Source organism: Sus scrofa, chromosome 5 (assembly GCF_054392235.1).
Source record: "Sus scrofa isolate SSC_HxYL_T2T_F1_AM1 chromosome 5, Sscrofa_HxYL_maternal_Yorkshire_Landrace_v2.0, whole genome shotgun sequence".
NCBI lineage: Eukaryota > Metazoa > Chordata > Mammalia > Artiodactyla > Suidae > Sus > Sus scrofa.
Window position 1 is genome coordinate 6,607,696 of NC_139387.1, and position 19,303 is coordinate 6,626,998.

The following is a 19,303-nucleotide window of genomic DNA, read 5'->3' on the forward strand; positions in this document are numbered from 1 at the left end:
AGGTCGCAGACGCGGCTTGGATCTGGCGTTGCTGTGGTGTAGGCCCGCAGGTGCAACTAACTTTAATTTGACTCCTAGCCTGGGAACTTCCATATGCCGCAGGTTTGGCCCTTAAAAAAAAAAAAAAAGAATTGCTGGGGAGATGGAGCAAGACTGGAAAAACTGGCGTGGAAGACATTGAGAGGAGAGTGGTGAAAATGGGCAGCTCTGGGCTGAGCCTGACAGAGAAGGCAGAGCGGAGGGCACCGCAGGCACCACGCAAAGCCACAGCTGCAAACCACAAGGCTCCTCGAGGCAAGAGGGCGTCATGCCTCCTTGACGCATTTTCTTTGGTCCCCATCTTTATATCTCCTCGGTTGGGGTAAAGAAGAAAGAGGGCTTTTCCAAGCTCTGAGGGCGAGGAGAGGCCCTTTGACAGTCCCGGAATCTTTCCAAAAATATCGAAATTTACGCCTCTTCTAAATCCTAAAAGCCTGGGACCTTGTTCCTATCACTGTACAAAGGCGGCACGCTCCCAACGGCAGCCACACGCCACCCAGAAGGGCGGTGCGACACCCCACTCGCATCAGGGAATTTACCACTTCTCTCCTGAGGTTGCAGGCACCTCGCTCCCTGCGCTTGCGCCCGCCTCCACCACCGCGACGTCTCCAACTCCCGCGAGAGCGCGCGATCCCTAACGTCGGGGCGGAGCTAAGCGAGCCACGCCCGGAAAAGGCGGGAAAGCCTGTGATTCGCTGCGAGCTGTTCCCTTTGCGTCTCCTCCCTCCTCTAACAGCAACGAGGCTTCCCCACCAGGCACCTTTCACCAAAAGGGATGACAGCCCCGCGGCGGTTCTCGGTGTGGCTCTGGTTCACTGCCATCCTGCCCCAGGCCCCCTCCTGCCGCCCCTCGGATGGGAAGGGGCGGGGCCTGCGCCAAGCTGTTGGGCGGGGCTCTGAAGGGAAGGGAGGAGATTGTGGCGCAGGGACGGGGCGGGGGGGGGGGTGGATGAGGCAGCTGGTCACGTGGGGGCGGCTGGTCACGTGAGGGGCGGTGGTCCGAGGACCGGAAGAAGGCAGGATTGAGACCATACTGAGGGGGGAAAGGGGCGGGTCCAGGGAATTGACTCCGCCCCCTGTGCGCAGAGGGGTGATAGTTAAGGGATTGGCTTCTTCTGCAGCTACCCGCGGTCTTGGTCCCTGCGTGGTGGTCCTGCCTGGCTGCCCCACTGCCCATGGGCGTGGACTTGAATTGGTCCTGTCAGGAATCAAAGTTAAGAGTAGGGGAGTTCGTGGGGGTTCCCGTCATGGCGCAGTGGTTAACGAATCTGACTAGGAGACCATGAGGTTGTGGGTTCACTCCCTGGTCTTACTCAGTGGGTTAAGGATCTGGCGTTGCTGTGAGCTGTGGTGTAGGTTGCAGACGCGTGCTCAGATCCTGCGTTGATGTGTCTCTGGTATAGGCCAGTGGCTACAGCTCCGATTGGACCCCTAGCCTGGGAACCTCCATGTGCCAGCGAGAGTGGCCCTAGAAAAGGCAAAAAGACAAAAAAAAAAAAAAGTTTTTCTGCATTTGTAAAGAGAAGATTCTAGAGAATTTTAGGGTTGTTGTAGCTATTGAGGAGTGAAAAATTGAGAAGAAAAAAATAAAGAGTAGGGGAGTTCGCGTCATGGCTCAGTGGTTAACCAATCCGACTAGGAACCATGAGGTTGCGGGTCGATCCCTGGCCTTGCTCAGTGGGTTAAGGATCTGGCGTTGCCATGAGCGTCGGTGTAGGTCGCAGACGCGGCTGGGACCTCTGGTTGCTGTGGCTGTGGCGTACGCAGGCAGCTACAGCTCTGATTCGACTCCTAGCCTGGGAACCTCCATGTGCTGCGGGTGCAGCCCTGCAAAAGACAAAAAAAAAAAAAAAAGTTAAGAGTAGGATTTTCCTGCGACCTCACTGGCCCGGGTCAGGAAGCTATTGTCCTTTGGAGAAAGGGTCCAGAATGAATCCTCACCTCTCCTAAGGTGAGCAGAACTTTTCTCCATCAGAGAATGCGTAGAATCAGAGCTGATTTCTTGTGAGATAGCATCCAGGAAAGGGCGCATGAGCTGAGTCAGGAAATCAGAAGGGAATTTCGACCCTGCATGAGTCTGGTCTAGCTTCAAGATGGAGAGAGCCTTTTGTCTCTGTGTCATTACCAGCCTACCTGCCCTGCCTTCTCCATAGGGTAAGTGTGAGGATCAAGCAGGATATATTACACTGGAATTACTTTACAACTACAATACTTATGTATTCTTATTTCCTCTAAACTTCACAAATAGTACTAGAGGGCTTCCCACGGATGTTAACATCTGGACTACTGTATTTCTTCAAATTTAAGATGTCAGTTATAAAATGCACCATTGTATTTATTTTTTTTTCAAGGCCAAACTTGTGGCATGTGGAAGTTCCCAAGCTGGGGGTCGAACCCAAAGCTGTAGCTGCCGGCCTACACCACAGCTCACTGCAACACCAGATCCTTAACCCATTGATCTGGGCCAGGGATCAAACCCAAATGCTCATGGATCCTAGTGGGGTTCATTACTGTGGAGTCACAGCAGGAATGCCAAAATGTACCATTTAAAAATGTACCGTTAAGGGAGTTCCTGTTGTGATGCAGTGGAAATGAATCTTACTAGTATCCTTGAGGATGCAGATTCTATCCCTGGCTTTGCTGAGTGGGTTGGGGATCCTGCGTTGCTGTGGCTGTGGTGTAGCCCAGCAGCCACAGCTTGGGTTCGACCCCTAGCCTGGGAACCTCCATATGCTGCACAGGTCAGTCCTAAAAAGCAAAAAAAAAAAAAAAAAAAAAAAAAGACAAAAACAAAAATGTACCTCTAAGAAAAAAAAAGTTGCCAAATAAACTGACATTTCATTAGTTGTAAGATGTATTCTGATCTCATATATATATGTGTGTGTGTGTATGTATATACACACACATATATATATATATATATTTTTTTTTTGATGGATGCATCTGAGGCACATGGAAATTCCCAGGCCAGGGACTGAATCTGAGCCACTTCTGCAGCAATGCCAGATCCTTTAAGCCACTGCACCAGGCAGCAACTTGAGTGGCTCCAGTCTGATTCTTAACCCACTGCACCACAGCAGGAACTCCAGAAATACCAGAAATATGTGTGTGTGTGTGTATCCACACATATATTTTAAAATACGGCACTATGAGGAGTTCCCTGGTGGCCTAGTGGTTAAGGATCCAGCATCATCACTGCTATGGCACAGGTTTGATTTCTGGCCTGAGAAATTCCACATGCCATGGGTTCAGACAAAAATAACAATAAAATAAAAATAAAGCAGAAGGCTACATGAGCAGTGGGAGAAGCATTGAGGTCTAGGCCTTGTCCTACACTGGTAACTAAGTGTGCAACCTTGGCAAAAGGATTATGCTTTTAGACTTGTTTCCATATCTATCTGAAGGAAGAACTGAGAACTCTTAGCTTTCTTTCAGCTGTGATATTTTATGTTAGCCAAACTGTTCTGTCACGCAAATCTCACCTCTTTCCATCTTGGTATGGCCTTGTCACTCTAGTTCCAGCCCACTATCATTTTATTTGAATGACCCCAAGAGCCTACTGACTTGTCTTCCTCCAGTCTTGACCTCCCCTCCATTCATCTATACCTTGTACTCACCCTACAAAACATTGTGGCCCCAAACACAGTTTCATATGTTTGTCACTTTCCAATTCAGAGAAATAACATACGGGCAAGAGTTCTGTTATTTGCTGGCTATAAAAGAGAGTGTGAACCTCAAAAGAGGAAGGACTGGTTCATTAGAAAAAGACAAGAGACAAGCTAATGCTTTGAGTTTAAATTCTTAGCTCACTACAGGAGTTCCTATTGTGGCTCAGTGGTAATGAACCTGACTAGTATCCAAGAGGATGTGAGTTCAATCCCTGGCCTTGCTCAGTGGATTAAGGATCAGCATTGCTGTGGCTATGGCATAGGCCAGAAGCTATAGCTCTGATTTGACCCCTAGCCTGGGAACTTCCACATGCCATGAGTGCAGCCCTAAAAAGACAAAAAAAAAAAAAAAAAAGTCTCCATTACATAATAGACAGGTCTTCAGGGAAGATAGGTCCACTCCTTTCATAGACTTGGTTTTTATGCCATCAGGAAAAAAGGAAATTAATTAAATGAAAATGAAATAAACATTGTTTCCATTGGCGGAAACAGGCTATGAAGAGCACAGCATCCCTCGAGGTCAATGTTGACATGAGCGTACATCATCATCAAAATTTTAAGACAAAACTCCAGGAAATAATGACTAGGGCCCAACTTCATGTCAACTGACGATGAGCTGACCTCACAAAATGTTTCCATCTCTTAATTTCTGTGTCTGCTTCTTACCAGGATGGTCCTTGTCTCACCCTCCACACATGGGTCACATATAATTTGGCCATGGACTGAAGAGCACAAATAAGACACAGGCCAGAAGTTACTGTTCAAAGAGCAATGTTTAGTTGTACAACACATAAAGTCTAGCAACATTTACACAACCAGTTTGAGTGTTGGCTTATTTTCAGTTGGGAAAATTAACCATAATGTCACCAAAATGTTGGCTGGGACTGGTAACATTTAAGAAGTGGGTCGTTCTTGCATCCCCTAGGCTTGGGTCTCTTGTTCCATCAGGGCTTGGTTGTAGATGAATGGCCCACAAGTCACCAACCTTTGAGTTAGGTGTGTCCAAGTAGAAATACTGGGGTGGTGGGCAGGGGATGTTCCATAAAGACGTAATGTGTGGGGCAGTGGCAGCCGACACTCGCAAACATTCATGCACCTGATGAGGGGGCTCTACCCTCCACTAGGGATTGTCCACTAGCCTACAGTGACTGACTGTAGCCAGGGTAGTTTGTTACTCACATTGACGGGGTGGGGACAGGGTGGTAGGAGTAGTCAGGGGAGGTGGGAATGGATCCCTCTTATTGCTAAGTGGTCAGAAGGGTGCTTTTTTTCTTCCTAGAGTTCACATCTTATGAGTTTCTGGAGGGTTTTTTTGGTGTGTGTTTAGTTCTTATTTAAAGTTTTAGGATAAGGAAGTCAACTCCAGAAATGTCTCTTTAGGAAAACCACTCTTCCCAAGTGGCTGCATTGTCATGGGGTAGGGAGGGTGTGCGACTGTACTCTGGGACCAGCCACAAGGAGTGATTTAAAAAATGGGGGGGGGGGGAATCCTAGCCCTTGCTCCCCCACATCTCTAATGACCTATCTTTATAAATAAGATTTAAGCAATGAAGGAGACACCCTAGTCCCACACTGGGGCTCACACAGCTGACGTCAACAAATCTGACAAGCAGAAAAGTTGCTTTCTTGACCCTCTAAGGGAGCCAAGAGTAGCTCATGCAGATGAATGGACAGGGAGCAAGGCCATTTCCCTTGAAGATGGTTGGTTACAAGTAGCTGGTATGGGTCTGCAAGGGCAGAAGAAGCTCTTGGCGAGTTCTTTTGCCCTAGAGATGGGCTAGGGCCGGCTGACACAGACGATGGAGGAGGGCAGTGCTCGCGCTCTCTAGAGCTCCATTCCACTGGGAGGGGAGGGTGGTTCGGATCAATGGAGGAAGCAACTGTCCTAAAGAGGCAGCTGGCCCCTCCCACCTGCAGAGGGCTGGGAGGGGCCGTGGTGGTGGGCGGGGCCCGCACAGCACTAAAAGGGGCGTGGCCCTGCAGCAATACGCTGAGAGGAATGGAGGGAGGAGCGGCGCTTGGAATGGCCTTCATTCAGCAGTGGGGCAGGGGATGGCTGGTACAGGTGGAAGGACAGTGCCCAGGAGGCCTTCTCCCTGCGGGGGGAGGAGGGGTTGAGAACGGTTGAGGGTGTGGAGACCAGCAGCTGGCAGCAGACACACAGAACGGCTTCTCCAGGGAGGCTGAGATATGGTTGAGGGGTGCCAAGCAACATTCTCCTACTCAGCCTCTCCGACGCCCCCACCCCCACCCCTAGACCTTCCCCCCTAGGCCTCCATCTCCATATAAGCCGGGATCCCTCTTCTGTTGAAATGCAGCAGTCAACCTCTGGGCTCTAACCCTGCTGCTGTTCTGTCCTGACAGGTGCCTACCCTGGAGTGACTTTGGGGGCGATGCAAGATGTGGGTGGGATGGGTAAGGAGCTTTCAGGAAAGTGCGACCATAAATTGCGAGCCACTGGCAATCTGATCCCCCACCTCTTTCTCTCCTGGTCCACTGAATCTTCTTGGCCTTCCTTAAGTCTATGTGTTTTCCTAGCACCTGAGTGATAAGGGACTATAAATGCTGGAATTTGCAGAGGACCGGTAAAACACCTAGGGTTGGACGAGGAGATGGAACAGGACGTTGTAAGAAGTTATGGTAAACTGTATCACTTGTTTCCCCTTGCCTAAGGCTACATTGTTACCCCAGCCCCAAATGTCAGCCACCTAACAGACCAAAGGAGAAAGACTAAGTTGTCTCTAAAAGGACAGGGGAAATATATGCATTAATAAATAGAGGGCGGACAGGAAAGGCAAGAAAAGGCTCCATGTATGACTGTGGGTATCACTGGGAATGTCTCCGGGCGTCAGGAGGGGGAGCTGGAGAAAAGCAAAGGAAGACAGACAAAAATGCAATTGGCTTCAACTCCAGAGAGAAAGGGAAAGTAGAAGAGGGGTCAAGCATATACAAGAAGAAGGGAGAAAGAGAGAAGCCCGTTTTAAGAAGGAAGAATCCTAATAGAAGGGAGGTGTGGTTTAAAACTGTCTTTGAAGCCAAACTACCAAGACAAATACAGTGTATTATTGGTCTTGATACTTCTTTAGACTCAGTTCTTCTAGAACTTAATGCCTAAAAAGAGGCGGCCTCACTTGACCCGCACATGTGCGTCTTTAACCAGACCCTGGGACCTGCATAACTTGCTGTGTCTCCTCCTTGGCTGGGCCACCCACAAGCCCTGGGCCAGTTTCAGGGCTCACTGCAGCAGCTTTCTTTCCCATGCCTCTCTATAGATCCCATTCCTCTTGTAATCTCCGTTTGTACTGTCCCGTGATTTTAGCTGTGATTTTAAGTGGCCTAAAGTCATTTCTGGAAGTAGACCAGGCATCAGTCCTAAACACAGAAACGAAGCTGATGTGGGTTAGGCTAAATAGAAGTGAAAGAAGTCAGAGGGAGCAGGATGAAGGAAGGAGGGAAAAGGGGGAGGAGAGAGAACGTAGGGACAAGGCGGGGGAGCACGGAAAACAGCAGCCTGCGATGGTGACAGGTGGTAGCTTTCAGACAGTGACACGGACAGAAGTGTGGCGCTCTCCTCTCCACTTCTAGGCACTAATTCTTTCTAGGGGAGCCCAGCTTCTCTGCTCCCCCCTGACCTTTCTTTTCCCAGAAAGTTCTAGCCTTATCCCAGACCACCCTGGGCTTCCAGGGAGGGTGAAGTGCTCGACTCCCCGCCCCCGCCCGGGGCCTAGCTCCACAGACTGTCCTTGGAGAATCTGGCAAGTCACTGTGTTTGCAGGTGGGTTCAGAGATAAGAAAGAGTTACCTGTGGCTCACCTGCTCCCATCATTTTTAAATGAAACCTCCCCCAGACCTTGTGAGTGAGGCACTCGGCTGTGTTCTGGGACACAAGGAAAGGAGACAGATAATGGACAGCCATGGAGGAGCCAAACTTACAAGGGACTTTGCAGGGAGGGCAGTGAAAATACCTCAGCCCTGCACAGACACGCGCATGCACGCACGCACGCGCACGCACACACACACACGCGCATTCTCTCACATGTACACACACACACACACACACACACGCGTGCACGTGCACACTGTAGACAAGATGCTCCACAAATATCAGACAGGCCTGTGGGACAGAGCAGAAAGGAAGAAGGTGGTTGGTGGTGGTTTGGGGATATGTGTGTGTGTGTGTGTGTGTGTGTGTGTGTGTGTGTGTGTGTGTGTGGAGAGGTGAGTATGTGTGATGATACAGAGAAAGGGTCGTCATGGGTTACTGTCGTGGCTTTCCTCTGTGTCCACGCTCACCGGAGGGAGGCCGCCATTGTCATTGAGCCGCTTGGCCCTGTAGGTCTCATAGTGGATGTTGTGTGTCACTTCCTTGAGGTCCTGGAGGTGGGTCCTGAGGGACACAGGGCGAGAAGAGATGGGGATGTGATCAGAGGCAGGAGGAGGAAGAGGGGACCCAGGTCTGAGGTCAATGCATCATGCCCACAGCCTAGACCCAATGGCTGGGACCCACTGCAGAGAACCAAGGGTACCTCTTCAGCCCTTTTGCCTTCAGGAGGGGAGCCGGGACAGGGACAGGAGGCTGGCAGAGAGACCTGGAGACTGAGGAAGTGGGTCTGGACAGATGGCCTCCAGACCTCAAATAATTAAACTTACCACCTGACGGGAGGGGTACATCTTACCTGATGACAAAGTCTCGAAGCAGGGCAAACTCACAGTGGTTGAGGTTTTCCACTGTGAATGAAACCAAACAGGTGGTCATTTCACTCGGGCAGCAATACCGGCAGGTGAATTTCTGCTCAGGAGGCACTGTCCCCCCTCCAGAGGTGTGCTCATCTGAATAGTGCACTGGATTTTATTCAGTGAACTAGTCATGAAGCAGCTACGATGGCGCAATCCTGTTCTGGACTCTGTGGAATAATAGCTAATAGGGACTATTATGTTTCCCATTTTAGAGTTTTCTATAACACTAGAGTTCTAGAAAACTGGTTCCTTAGGGAAACTAATACACAGGGAGCCTCAGAAACTTACCCCAAGGCCTAGGACACAATTCCTATCCTTAAAGAGCTTATACTCTGATTGAAAGACAGCAATGCACATAGAAAATCATGGAGCCACCTTAAAAAGGTCATACTCAACGTAGATTGAGCCTACTATTTGCAAACCACTTGCTAAGGATGGTGGGAGCAGAAGAAGATTAAGCCATGAACCCTCTAGTCCCACAATTCTAATAGGCAGGCCAGAAGTCCTCATAAATTCCATTCAAGGTCGATGATGAGGAAATGCTATTTTTTAAAAAAATCCGGACACAGGGTCATGAGAAAAATGAGAGTCGACATGATACAATAGGATGAATTTGGTTTGGGAATCAAAATATCTGCTCGACAGAAACTGAAAGAACATTGTCAATCAACCCCCATTTTTGAAAAATCAAAAGGGACTAAAGATAAAAAGGTATAATATACAAATGTAATACGTGATCTTGAGCTGATCAGGGATCCAAAAAAACCCCATCAAAGATATTTGGGGAATACTTATGAAAATCTCAATCGATATTGCATATTAGACATTGAAATATATATAACCGCTCTCAAGTCCAAGTTTCACCACTAACAAGTCATGTGATCTTGGGCAGGACACTCAACCTGTCTTGAGACACCAGCACCTCAGCGCTGATGTTCTGAGAACAGTCACGCCTGCCCTGCTCCCCTCAGAGGGTTATCATAATGAATTTAGTCACTGAAGTGATTCTGAGAACTTTTGGAATCACTGTGACCTTCTCAAGGTCACATCCATTCCTAAAAAGACAAAAATGGCAGCACCCGAACAACCCTCCGGCAGTTTGTCAGATGACGGCCCCTTTCGCATGCAAACCTTTCTCTGATTTTTCTCGCCCTTATTCATCTCTCCATGTTCTGAACTCCTGTGACCTGTGAGTTTAGTGCCTCCCAGTCAGGTGCTAAATCCATCCTTTATTGCTTCTAGCCTGTGAGTCTCGTCTTCTCAATTACTGAGCCCCTTACGGCACTGGCTGGCTGGCATTCATTTTATATCTTACATCCCAGGACCGTGCCTCGCCCCATCGAGGCTTAATAGATAAGCATAATTGACCAGCAGCCAGTTCTTCAAGAAGATGCACTGAATTACCTTCAATGATCCCCCAGGGAGTTTTTCGGCCGAGGACCCGCTTGCCATTCACTTGGTATTCCTTGTCGCTTCCCACCACAGCGAAAGGCATGCTCTCCTGCTGACAAACCAGACACAGGTGCATGTCAACCTCCTACCATCTGGGCCTCCGAGGGCAGGGTGGCATATGGTCCTGCTCCTCTAGCTCTGAACCGTACTTTTTTTTTTTTTTTCCTTTTTTGGCCGCTCTGCATGGCGTAGGGAGTTTCCGGGCCAGGGATCAGATCTGAGCTGCCACTGTGACCCAAGCGGCAGCTGCAGCAACGCAGGATCCTTAACCCACTGCACCGGGCCAGGGATTGAATTGGCATCCTAGTGCTTCCAAGACACCACTGATCCTGTTGTGCAGCAGCAGGAACCCCTGAACTGCATGTTTCTGAAGCTCATTCAGTGATCCCACTGATGGCAAGGGCAAGGCCCTTGTCTCTTAAAAAGAGCACTAGGAGTTCCCGCTGTGGCACAGTGGGTTAAGAACCCAACTGCAGCAGCTCAGGTAGGAGTTTGATCCCTGGCCCAGCACAGTGGGTTAAAGGATCTAGTCACATCTGTGGCTTAGGTCACAGCTGCAGCTCAGATTCCTAGCCCAGGAACTTCCATATGCCACGGTGTAGCCATTTAAAAAAAAAAAAAAAAAAAGCACTAGACTGGGAGTCCAAAATCCTGGATCCAACCCCTGCTGCACCCCTGTTTAGCTGGTAAACCTCAGTAAGCCACTTTCCTACAACTGGAGAATGCTTCATACTCTTGGCAGCACGTTAACAGGTTTGGTTGGATGTGGGACAACTCTGTGAGCTACTAGGAATGACACCCACCCAACTGACAGCCAAAGTAACTGAAGCTTCACCTTGCTTCCCACACTGGCAGAGGCCCACAACCGCTGACCTCCCAGAGCTTGAGGGCCACTTTCTGACATGCACAGGCTTCTCTGCTCCACCAGATGTCTGTTCCCAAATCTATGTGCCTGGGGTGGACTTGATATTGCAATTAATTACCATATAGCCTAAGGTCACGTGAGTGTGGCAACCCCGTTTCTCTGAAAGTTAAGTTGAATATCTCAGAAAGACTTGATAAAGGCGAGTGTATTTTGTATTAAGAGTGGATCTACCTTGGAGTTCCCATCATGGCTTAGTGGTTAACGAATCCGACTAGAAACCATGAGGTTGCAGGTTCAATCCCTAGCCTCACTCAGTGGGTTAAGGATCCGGTGTTTCCGTGAGCTGTGGTGTAGGTCACAGACGCAGCTTGAATCCTGCATTGCTGTGGCTGTGGTGTAGGCCAGTGGCTACAGCTCCAATTTGACCCCTAGCCTGGGAACCTCCATATGCCGCAGGAGCAGCCCTAGAAAAGGCAAAAAGACAAAAAAAAAAAAAAAAAAAAAAAAAAAAAAAAGAGTGGGTCAAAGAAGAGGTCTTGTCTTTACATGAAAAGAATGTTTAATGAATGTGATGTGTTTTATGATACTTTAACTTAACCATTTAGTAGAAACATTTATTTTAAAACATTTAGGATTTGTACGCTTCATTTTTTAAAATGATTCCTTCACTTCCATTGACTTTTTCAATTAACTGACCAACCATCTGTCTCAACTACATCACGTAAGCGGATCCTACTAGCGTACCACACTGGATGGAGAAGGAGACTCAAGATGAAAGCAAGTGATCTGTCCCAGGTTACAGTGTTTCATAGGAAAACTCGGACTAGAACCCAGGAATCTGATGCAGAATCACAGAATAGCAGAAGTTTAGAATTAAGAGGGACCTTAGAAATCACAGAGTTCCCGTTGTGGCTCGGTGGTTAATGAATCCGACTAGGAACCATGAGGTTGCGGGTTTGATCCCTGCCCTTGCTCAGTGGGTTAAGGATCTGGCGTTGCCGTGAGCTGTGGTGTAGGTTACAGACTCGGCTTGGATCCCATGTTGCTGTGGCTCTGGCATAGGCCAGCGGCTGCAGCTCCAACTGAACCCCTAGCCTGGGAACCTCCATATGCTGCGGGAGCAGCCCAAGAAATGGAAAAAAAAAAAAAGGAAATCAAACAGGCCCATGGTTTCTAAGCCCGCTTCTGTGAAGCCTTAAGATCCCCAGAAGATAGGAGTTCCCGTCGTGGCGCAGTGGTTAGCGAATCCGACTAGGAACCATGAGGTTTCGGGTTCGGTCCCTGCCCTTGCTCAGTGGGTTAACGATCCGGCGTTGCCGTGAGCTGCGGTGTAGGTTGCAGACGCGGCTCGGATCCCGCGTTGCTGTGGCTCTGGCGTAGGCTGGTGGCTACAGCTCCGATTCAACCCCTAGCCTGGGAACCTCCATATGCCTCGGGAGCGGCCCAAGAAATAGCAACAACAACAACAACACAACAACAAAAAAGACAAAAAAAAAAAAAAAAAAGATCCCCAGAAGATAGCGCAGGGGCTCCTGAGAAGGTAAAGCTCTGTGCCTGTGTCACTTAGCCAAAGCAGCTTTATGTTTTATATATTGGAGTTCCGCCTGACATTTAATTTTCTAAAGAGTTTTTCTAGGGAAGTTCCTGTTGTGGCTCAGTGGTAATGAATCCAACTGGTATCCATGAGGACGCAGGTTCAATCCCTGGCCTCACTCAGTGGGTTAAAGGATCGGGCGTTGCCATGAGCTGTGGTGTAGGTTGCAGACATGGCTCAGATTCCATGTTGCTATGGCTGTGGCATAGGCCAGTGGCTATAGCTCTGATTCGACCCCTAGCCAGGAATTTCCATGTGCCACAGGTGCAGCTCTAAAAAAAAGACACACACAAAAAAAGAGTTTTTCTAGGGAAAAAAATCTATAAACCACTCCTTGAGTCTGATCTCTGAATTGTATAGAAGAGGAAACTGAGGCAGAGCTCTGATAGAGCATAGACACCTTGGATCCCAGCCTAAAGCTTCTCCTCCCTGTGCTCTTCCCTCACCCCAAACCCTGGTTTTACTCAGCCCGGTGGGGGGATGAGAGGTCTGGGGATGGACAGACCATTGGCTTTCTGGGTGCAGGGTTCACAGTCCTGGCCAGGCCCCCAACTCCTCAGCTTCCCCCATTTTACTTCTGGTTTGGGTCAGGCAAGGGTCAGGGAGCATGAAAAGGGAAAAGCAGGTGGAAAGAGAGAAATGGTACGTGATATGCATACCATGGGGACCAAGGTGGGCATCTGTGTGATAAACTGAGTCCCAGGCACCTACCCGTATTTTGTCATTTTCTGTCTTGTCCTCCAAATCCTCATCAAATTCCTTCTGGGGGTAGAATTCAATGCCATTTACTTCAAGCTCCTTTCGGACCTAGAGGCAGAGAGGAGAAGCCAGGTAGCCAAGTGTCAGAATGATGGGAGCGAGAGCCATGTGTTTGTGTGCATGGATGTGCAAGTGTGTGTGGGCTGACATCAGAGGCATGAATGCAGCCTCTGATGATCCAGCCATGTCTGAATTCTCCAGCAGGAGAATCCTGAATAAACAGGAGCCCCAGTCATACAATTGCTACAGCTCACCCCAGCCTGGGATGAGGAAGAGTCTCGAGGTATAGCTTGTGCATCTTGGGGTGCGTGAGATTTAGACAAGCAGTACAGCTGAGAACAGATTCCACAGGGCAGTGCTCATGCCATATGTGCTATGTGCTTGCTTGCGGAGGAGAGATGCGTCCCCCGACCCCAAGCCTCTGTTTGTCCTCTTTCAAAGCTCAGCTTAAGACACCTCCTCCAGGAAGCTATCCGGTACCTTTTCAGTAACCTACTTGATTGTAAGTTTCTTAAAGGCAGTCTTTACACTTCTGCATCTCCCCAGCCCTGTCCCCTGTGTGTACAGCCCAGGATCGAGCTTATGGAAGGTAAGAATAAGGACTAGTGGGCAGCTGACTAATGACTCTAGTCCTTCCAGCAACATGACTGGGAGCAGTGGTCTCTCTTGTGCTTGGTGATTTCTGTATTCAGCGGTCTCTGCCGATAAGTTTGGAGGGTGGGAAGAAGGCTGGAGCTGCACTGACGTCTCTTCCCCATTGGTCGCCAGACACCAGCAGTCCAGCCTCTTTAAGAAGGAGCTGGGTGGGAAGCAGGGTGAGAGGGTGGCTGTGATAAGGGAGACGAGAGGGCTTGAACCAGAGGAGGGGGAGGCTGGGGTGGGGACGGGAAAGCGAGGGGCCTTCTCACCCTTTGCTTGAATTCAGACTTCTCCTCCAGGGTCATGGTGTCAGCCTTAGCGATGACAGGAATGATGTTCACGACTTTGCTGAGGTGTTTCATGAACTCCAGATCGAGAGGTCGCAAGCTGGGGCCCAGAGAAGGCGGACTGTCAGAGCCACCTTGCCCTCCCCCCTGTTCAGCCACCGCCGCCCCGCCAGGGGTCCCCTTGGGCTGGGAGGCCGAGAGGCTGCTCCCTTTCCTCTCGGAGGTCTACCCACCACCTCAGAGCTGCAGAACAACCGCAACTCACCACCCACCGCACGTGGTCCGGCAGCCCCCTTTCTCTTCCTCAGCCGACGTGTACACCCTGGCTTTCCTTTCGCCCCATGCAAACGGCTCCTTCACAACGTTTTTGTTTTTTTAACGTCTTTTCTGACCTGGGATTTCTTTCTCCTGGGAATAGCTGTGGACGGTCATCCCTGCCCATACGTCCCTGTGTCAGGGTTACATGCGTGCCTCTTTTTTTTAAGGGCTGCAGGTGCAGCATATAGAAGTTCCCAGGCTAGGGGTTGAAACAGAGCTACAGCTGCACGGCAACGCCAGATCCAAGCTGCCTCTGCAACCTACACCACAGCTCACGGCAACACCAGATTCCTAACCCACGAAGCAAGGCCGGGGATCAAACCCGAATCCTCATGGATACTAGCCGGGTTCGTTACTGCTAAGCCATGACAGGATCTCCGCATGTGTGCGTCTTTTTCAGCCAATGGGGCAGCACATTTTGACAGGCCTCCTCCCAGCCCCCGGGTAATCCTATAGGGGTCCAGCTGGGGGCCTGGGCGCTCCGCCATCTGAGGGCCCAGCTTCCACTGGATTTTGAGGCCCCAGTCTGGCTCTGGTTCATAGTGCAGTGGACTCATCAAGTCAGGCTGCCTGCTGGCCTGCTCTGACCTTGGGTCCAGGTTCGAGAGAGGGATAAAGCTATCTTTTTGTTGAGTTCCTGAGCCGCATTGTTGAAAACCTGCTAAGTGCCTGGTTCCTCCAAAACTTGGGGCCTGCCTTTCTTGCACCATCTTCTCAAGAACTGAACCCTGGTCTAGCAGCCAGGCCTCGGGATAAGTCACGAGACCGCCTCAACAGGAAGGCTGCCTGCTTGCCCATTTAGCTCTCTTCACCCTCTGCCGGCCCTTCCTATCACACAGCCCTGCCTGATACGCCCAACCTGAGTTCCCAGCATGCTCTGCCTGCTGCCTGCCTTCCTCTCCAGACACCTGGCGCCTTAGGCTGCGCTGCCCCCCCTCCAAATGCCTACAGCCACGTCCCACGCCTGCCTGAAACACCAGCCCCAGTCCTGTAACCCTGCCCCTCCCCATTTCACCCTTCTGGCTGCCCCCAACCCTAGGCGTGTGCAGAGCAGGCATCTACTGTACAAATGAGGAGCCTCCTGCTCACCCCCCCGCAACCTCTCTCTGCTGGCCCAGCCATGCTGTGATGCTGGAACATCAAAGAACAGCATGGGGGCTGATGCTGGTCAGCGCCTCTCTCCCGGTGAGAAAGTCTGGGGGATCACCGGGCCATGACTCTACCGGGGCCCATCTGGCCCTCCCCAGCCGAGTCCACGTATTGGCTGTCCCCTCCAGGCTGGACACAGAGGATGCAAACCAGAGCCAGGCCCGGGGATGGGGGGAGAGGACGGGTACATACGAGTGTCCAGTCGGGGAGATGAAGTAGAGGCAGCAGTGGACACGAGTGTCAGGGATGCGTTTCTTCCTGGCGATGTTCACCTCCTCCTTCAGGAACTTCTCATACTGCTCGTTGATGTATTTCTCAATGGGCTCCCAGCTGGGGGCGGGGGGCGGGGGGTGGGGGAGAAAGCAGAAGGACGGTCCAGAAGGATAAGACCCGGGAGCTCACCGTAGGCAGGGTCGGGCAGCAGTCCCCTTACTTCCGGCCTCGCCTGGTGGGTCTAGGGGACTGCTGACCCTTCTCCCGTGGAGGGCTTTACCTGTTCGCAAGGGCGGAACTCCCCCGGGGACCGAGCCCCCTGCCTGGGCCACAGGAACCTGCAGAACCCCATCCGACTCCCAAGGGCAACCCACACTTGGCCCGTATCCATCACTTATTAGCCGGGAAGCTCTGGGGAAGTGTCTGCCCTTCTCTGAAGCTTATTTTCTCATAAAGAGAGGACCCAGAGGTGCCTGATAAGGTTCATGTGAGAATGAGCACAAACAGAGGTGTAGGATTTAACAGAGCCATGGCGCAGAGAAAGTACTCGCTCGTGGCCATAATTCATTGTTCTCCTGACTGTGGTAATAACAGCCCTTCTCTGTCAAGGAGCATGTGTCGAACCAGAGACGAGAGCAACCAGCCACTTTCCCACGATCAATACAGCCAATTCCCAGTTGTGCTGTTCAGCAGCCCTATCTGTCTGTGGCAGAGCCCAGTGCCCTCACAGAGGCACGGCTGTCTCCAGCCCTGTCTGGGAGCAAGCGTCTGCCTGGAACCTTCCATCAAGTGGGGGATGTCACTTGCCATCCCGTTCTACAAGGATGAAGTCGTTGGCCACTGCAGGTGGCCTACGATGCCCCGGAAAGGAATTCAGGACAAAGGACAGGATAAGGCTCTCTGTGCTTTAGGAAAACAGGCCCTCAGACAGTTATGGTTCAGAAAAACATTTATGGACCCAAATTCTTGCATCTCCCCCTCCTTAGAAAAGCATGAAAACCATTAACTGATCTATCTATTCCTTTTTTTTCTTTTTTTTTTTTTTTTTTGCCATTTTCTTGGGCCGCTCCTGCGGCATATGGAGGTTCCCAGGTTAGGGGTCGAATCAGAGCCGTAGCCACTGGCTTACGCCAGAGCCACAGCAACTCGGGATCCAAGCCGGGTCTGCGACCTACACCACAGCTCACGGCAACACCAGATCCTTAACCCACCGAGCAAGGCCAGGGATTGAACCCGCAACCTCACGGTTCCTAGTTGGATTGGTTAACCACTGAGCCGCGACAGGAACTCCCTGAGTTATCTATTCCTTTTGACTAGCAGTAGTCTTTTCCTGTGTGTGTGTGTGTGTGTGTGTGTGTGTGTGTGTGTGTGTGTGTGTGTGTGTGTGTGTGTGTGACTGCACGTGTCCTCTGGCCAGAAATCACACACAGGCTGGCCTGGCCCCCGACAGCAGTTGCTCAGAGCTATCTGAAAAGCGAGTCTCGGAGGCCACAGCAAGACAGGGAATAAAACCCAGCTCCCAGCTCCGACACAGGGCTTTTCCATGGTCAACACTTTCATCTACGCCTGGCCCGTGCATGCCGCCTCGTCTCGGCTGATGCTCCTGAGGCTTTGCTCTGTGGATTCCCAGAGGCTCTCCCGTCATGAAAACGCCCCTTCCTCCTGTTTTGCACCCACCCTCTCTTTGTCCAGGGCTGTGACATCTGGCTCACAGGCCCCACTCTCTGCCACGGCCCTCAGGTCAGCCTGGATTCGCACCCCAGCTCGCCTTACTGTCTCTCCTCGTGGGGGTGAGATCCACCGCATCTCCAGGCAACCCCTTGGCTGACATCCCCTCTGCACGGCCCCCTCTCCCTCCCCACGCCGGGGCCCCCCTCTGGGCCTCTCCCCTTGCCTCCTTACCACCCCCCGCTCCCAGCTTTCAGCAAGTCTTCCCGCTTAACCCCTCAGCACGGAGGGCGCAGATGGTTCTCAGTGTGTGTGAACCTGGCCGGCCCACAGTGTCTGCCCCGCTCTTTAGGGTGGAACTCTCACAGGCAGAACGTACCAGTTTTCATTGTTGATCTGGTCTCCGAAGCCCGGGGTGTCGATGACAGTCAGTTTCATCTTCACGCCGCCTTCTTCTATTACTGGGGAGTGGACAGAAAAAGCACCGGGGAGGTCACTCCTCCAGCTGACGCCAGGAGCCCCACCAGCTGCCTATCCGCCAGGGAGACCCGGGCTCCTTCCTTCTGCAGGACGAATTATTGGGAAAGTTCGGGGTCCCCACCCAGAAGGCCCTCCTCACTCCTTCCGTCCACATCCGCCCAGGCTTCACCATCCAGCTCAACTCCCATGTTGTTCTTCTCCAGTTCCCTTTTCTGGACTCAAGAGTCTGAAGAACTGGCTCCTTAGGGTTTAGGTTTAATTCTATTCTGTCCCGTGGGTGCCTTCCACGTGCTCACGCCCAAGCAGCCCCAGCCTTTCCCCTTTTCTGGCAGAGGCCCCTCTGAACGGCGCCTGCTGGGGCCCCAGCCTGGCCCTCACCATGCCCAATAGCTTTGATCTCCACCGTCTTGGGGATCTTCTCCTCCCGGTTCCAGCTGGAGGCCTTGCGGCTCACTTGGGATTTGAAGAGGGTGTTGACCAGTGTCGACTTGCCCAGTCCACTCTGACCTGCAGCAGGACAGGAGGAGGGTGAGAAGGCAGGGAGACCCCCGCGTCCACCCCCAGGCCTCGTCTACCTCCCCTGAGCTGACGGAATTCTAGAGCTGTGACCCCAAACCCTTGTCTGACCACTCACTGGGGAAAGATGAGGCTGGGCAGGGATGGGGAGGGTTTCCCGCTCGCTGCGGAAGGACCTGCAGAATCGACGGCTGGATTCCATGTTTTCTCCTTCTGGAAGCCCAGGGCCATTGGAAAAGGGACAACCTCTGCGTTTGTCTCATGTAGTGGTTTTGTTTGTTTGCTTTTGCTGCACCTGCAGCATGTAGAAATGCCCAGGCCAGGGATCGAACATGTGCCATGGCAGCAACCCAAGCCACTGCAGTGGCAACACTGGATTCTTAACCCACTGTGCCACAAGAGAACTCCTCGGTTTTGTTTTTTGTTTTGCTTTTGTTTTTGGCCTAAGTTTTGTAGTCTTTAATAATACGAAAAGTAAAGACAGAATTACTGTGCATACTGACACTTCAGTTGTGCAGATTTCTTTAAAAGGAAGAGTTCCATAATTAAAAGGTATTTGAGGGAGTTCCCGGTGTGGCTTAACTGGAAACAAACCCGACTAGTATCCATGAGGATATGTGTTCGATCCCTGGCTTCGCTCAGTGGGTTAAGGATCTGGCGTGGCTGTGAGCTGTGGTATAGGTCGCAGACACAGCTCAAATCCCCCATTGCTGTGGCTATGGCATAGGCCCAAAGCTCCAATTTGACCCCTAGCCTGGGAACTTCCATATGTCACAGGTGCGCTCTGAGAGTTAAAAAAAAAAAAAAAAAAAAAAAGGTATTTGAAAACCACTGGTGTGAACAATGCTTCCCAAACTAACATGCATAAGAATCACGCCGGCAGGCCTTGCAACTAATGAGCGGTGCCAGTACTGCCCGG

At 51.1% G+C, this 19,303-nt stretch overlaps 2 protein-coding genes across 12 annotated transcripts in view; both read right to left on the reverse strand.

Moving 5' to 3' along the window:
- WBP2NL (WBP2 N-terminal like) overlaps positions 1-957 on the reverse strand; it is a 39,923-nt gene extending 38,966 nt beyond the window's left edge. Inside the window, exon 1 of one of the 2 annotated variants that reach the window (XM_084955158.1) lies at positions 800-861. In XM_084955158.1, coding sequence (XP_084811284.1) covers positions 800-861 — 62 coding nt within the window. Of the gene's footprint in view, positions 1-799 lie in introns of both variants that reach the window. The other variant, XM_084955157.1, reaches the window with a different exon arrangement.
- A 3,504-nt stretch (positions 958-4,461) lies between these two features.
- SEPTIN3 (septin 3) overlaps positions 4,462-19,303 on the reverse strand; it is a 31,550-nt gene continuing 16,708 nt past the window's right edge. For 5 of the 10 annotated variants that reach the window (XM_084955163.1, XM_084955164.1, XM_021091438.2 and 2 more), the window contains 9 exons: positions 18,247-18,375; positions 17,768-17,849; positions 15,700-15,837; positions 14,023-14,140; positions 13,067-13,162; positions 9,849-9,948; positions 8,384-8,435; positions 8,001-8,094; positions 4,462-5,803 (listed from right to left, as the gene is read on the reverse strand). In XM_084955163.1, coding sequence (XP_084811289.1) covers positions 5,738-5,803; positions 8,001-8,094; positions 8,384-8,435; positions 9,849-9,948; positions 13,067-13,162; positions 14,023-14,140; positions 15,700-15,837; positions 17,768-17,849; positions 18,247-18,375 — 875 coding nt within the window. In that variant the 3' untranslated portion in view covers positions 4,462-5,737. Of the gene's footprint in view, positions 6,569-8,000; positions 8,095-8,383; positions 8,436-9,848; positions 9,949-13,066; positions 13,163-14,022; positions 14,141-15,699; positions 15,838-17,767; positions 17,850-18,246; positions 18,376-19,303 lie in introns of all 10 variants that reach the window. The other 5 variants (XM_084955169.1, XM_084955171.1, XM_084955165.1 and 2 more) reach the window with 3 other exon arrangements.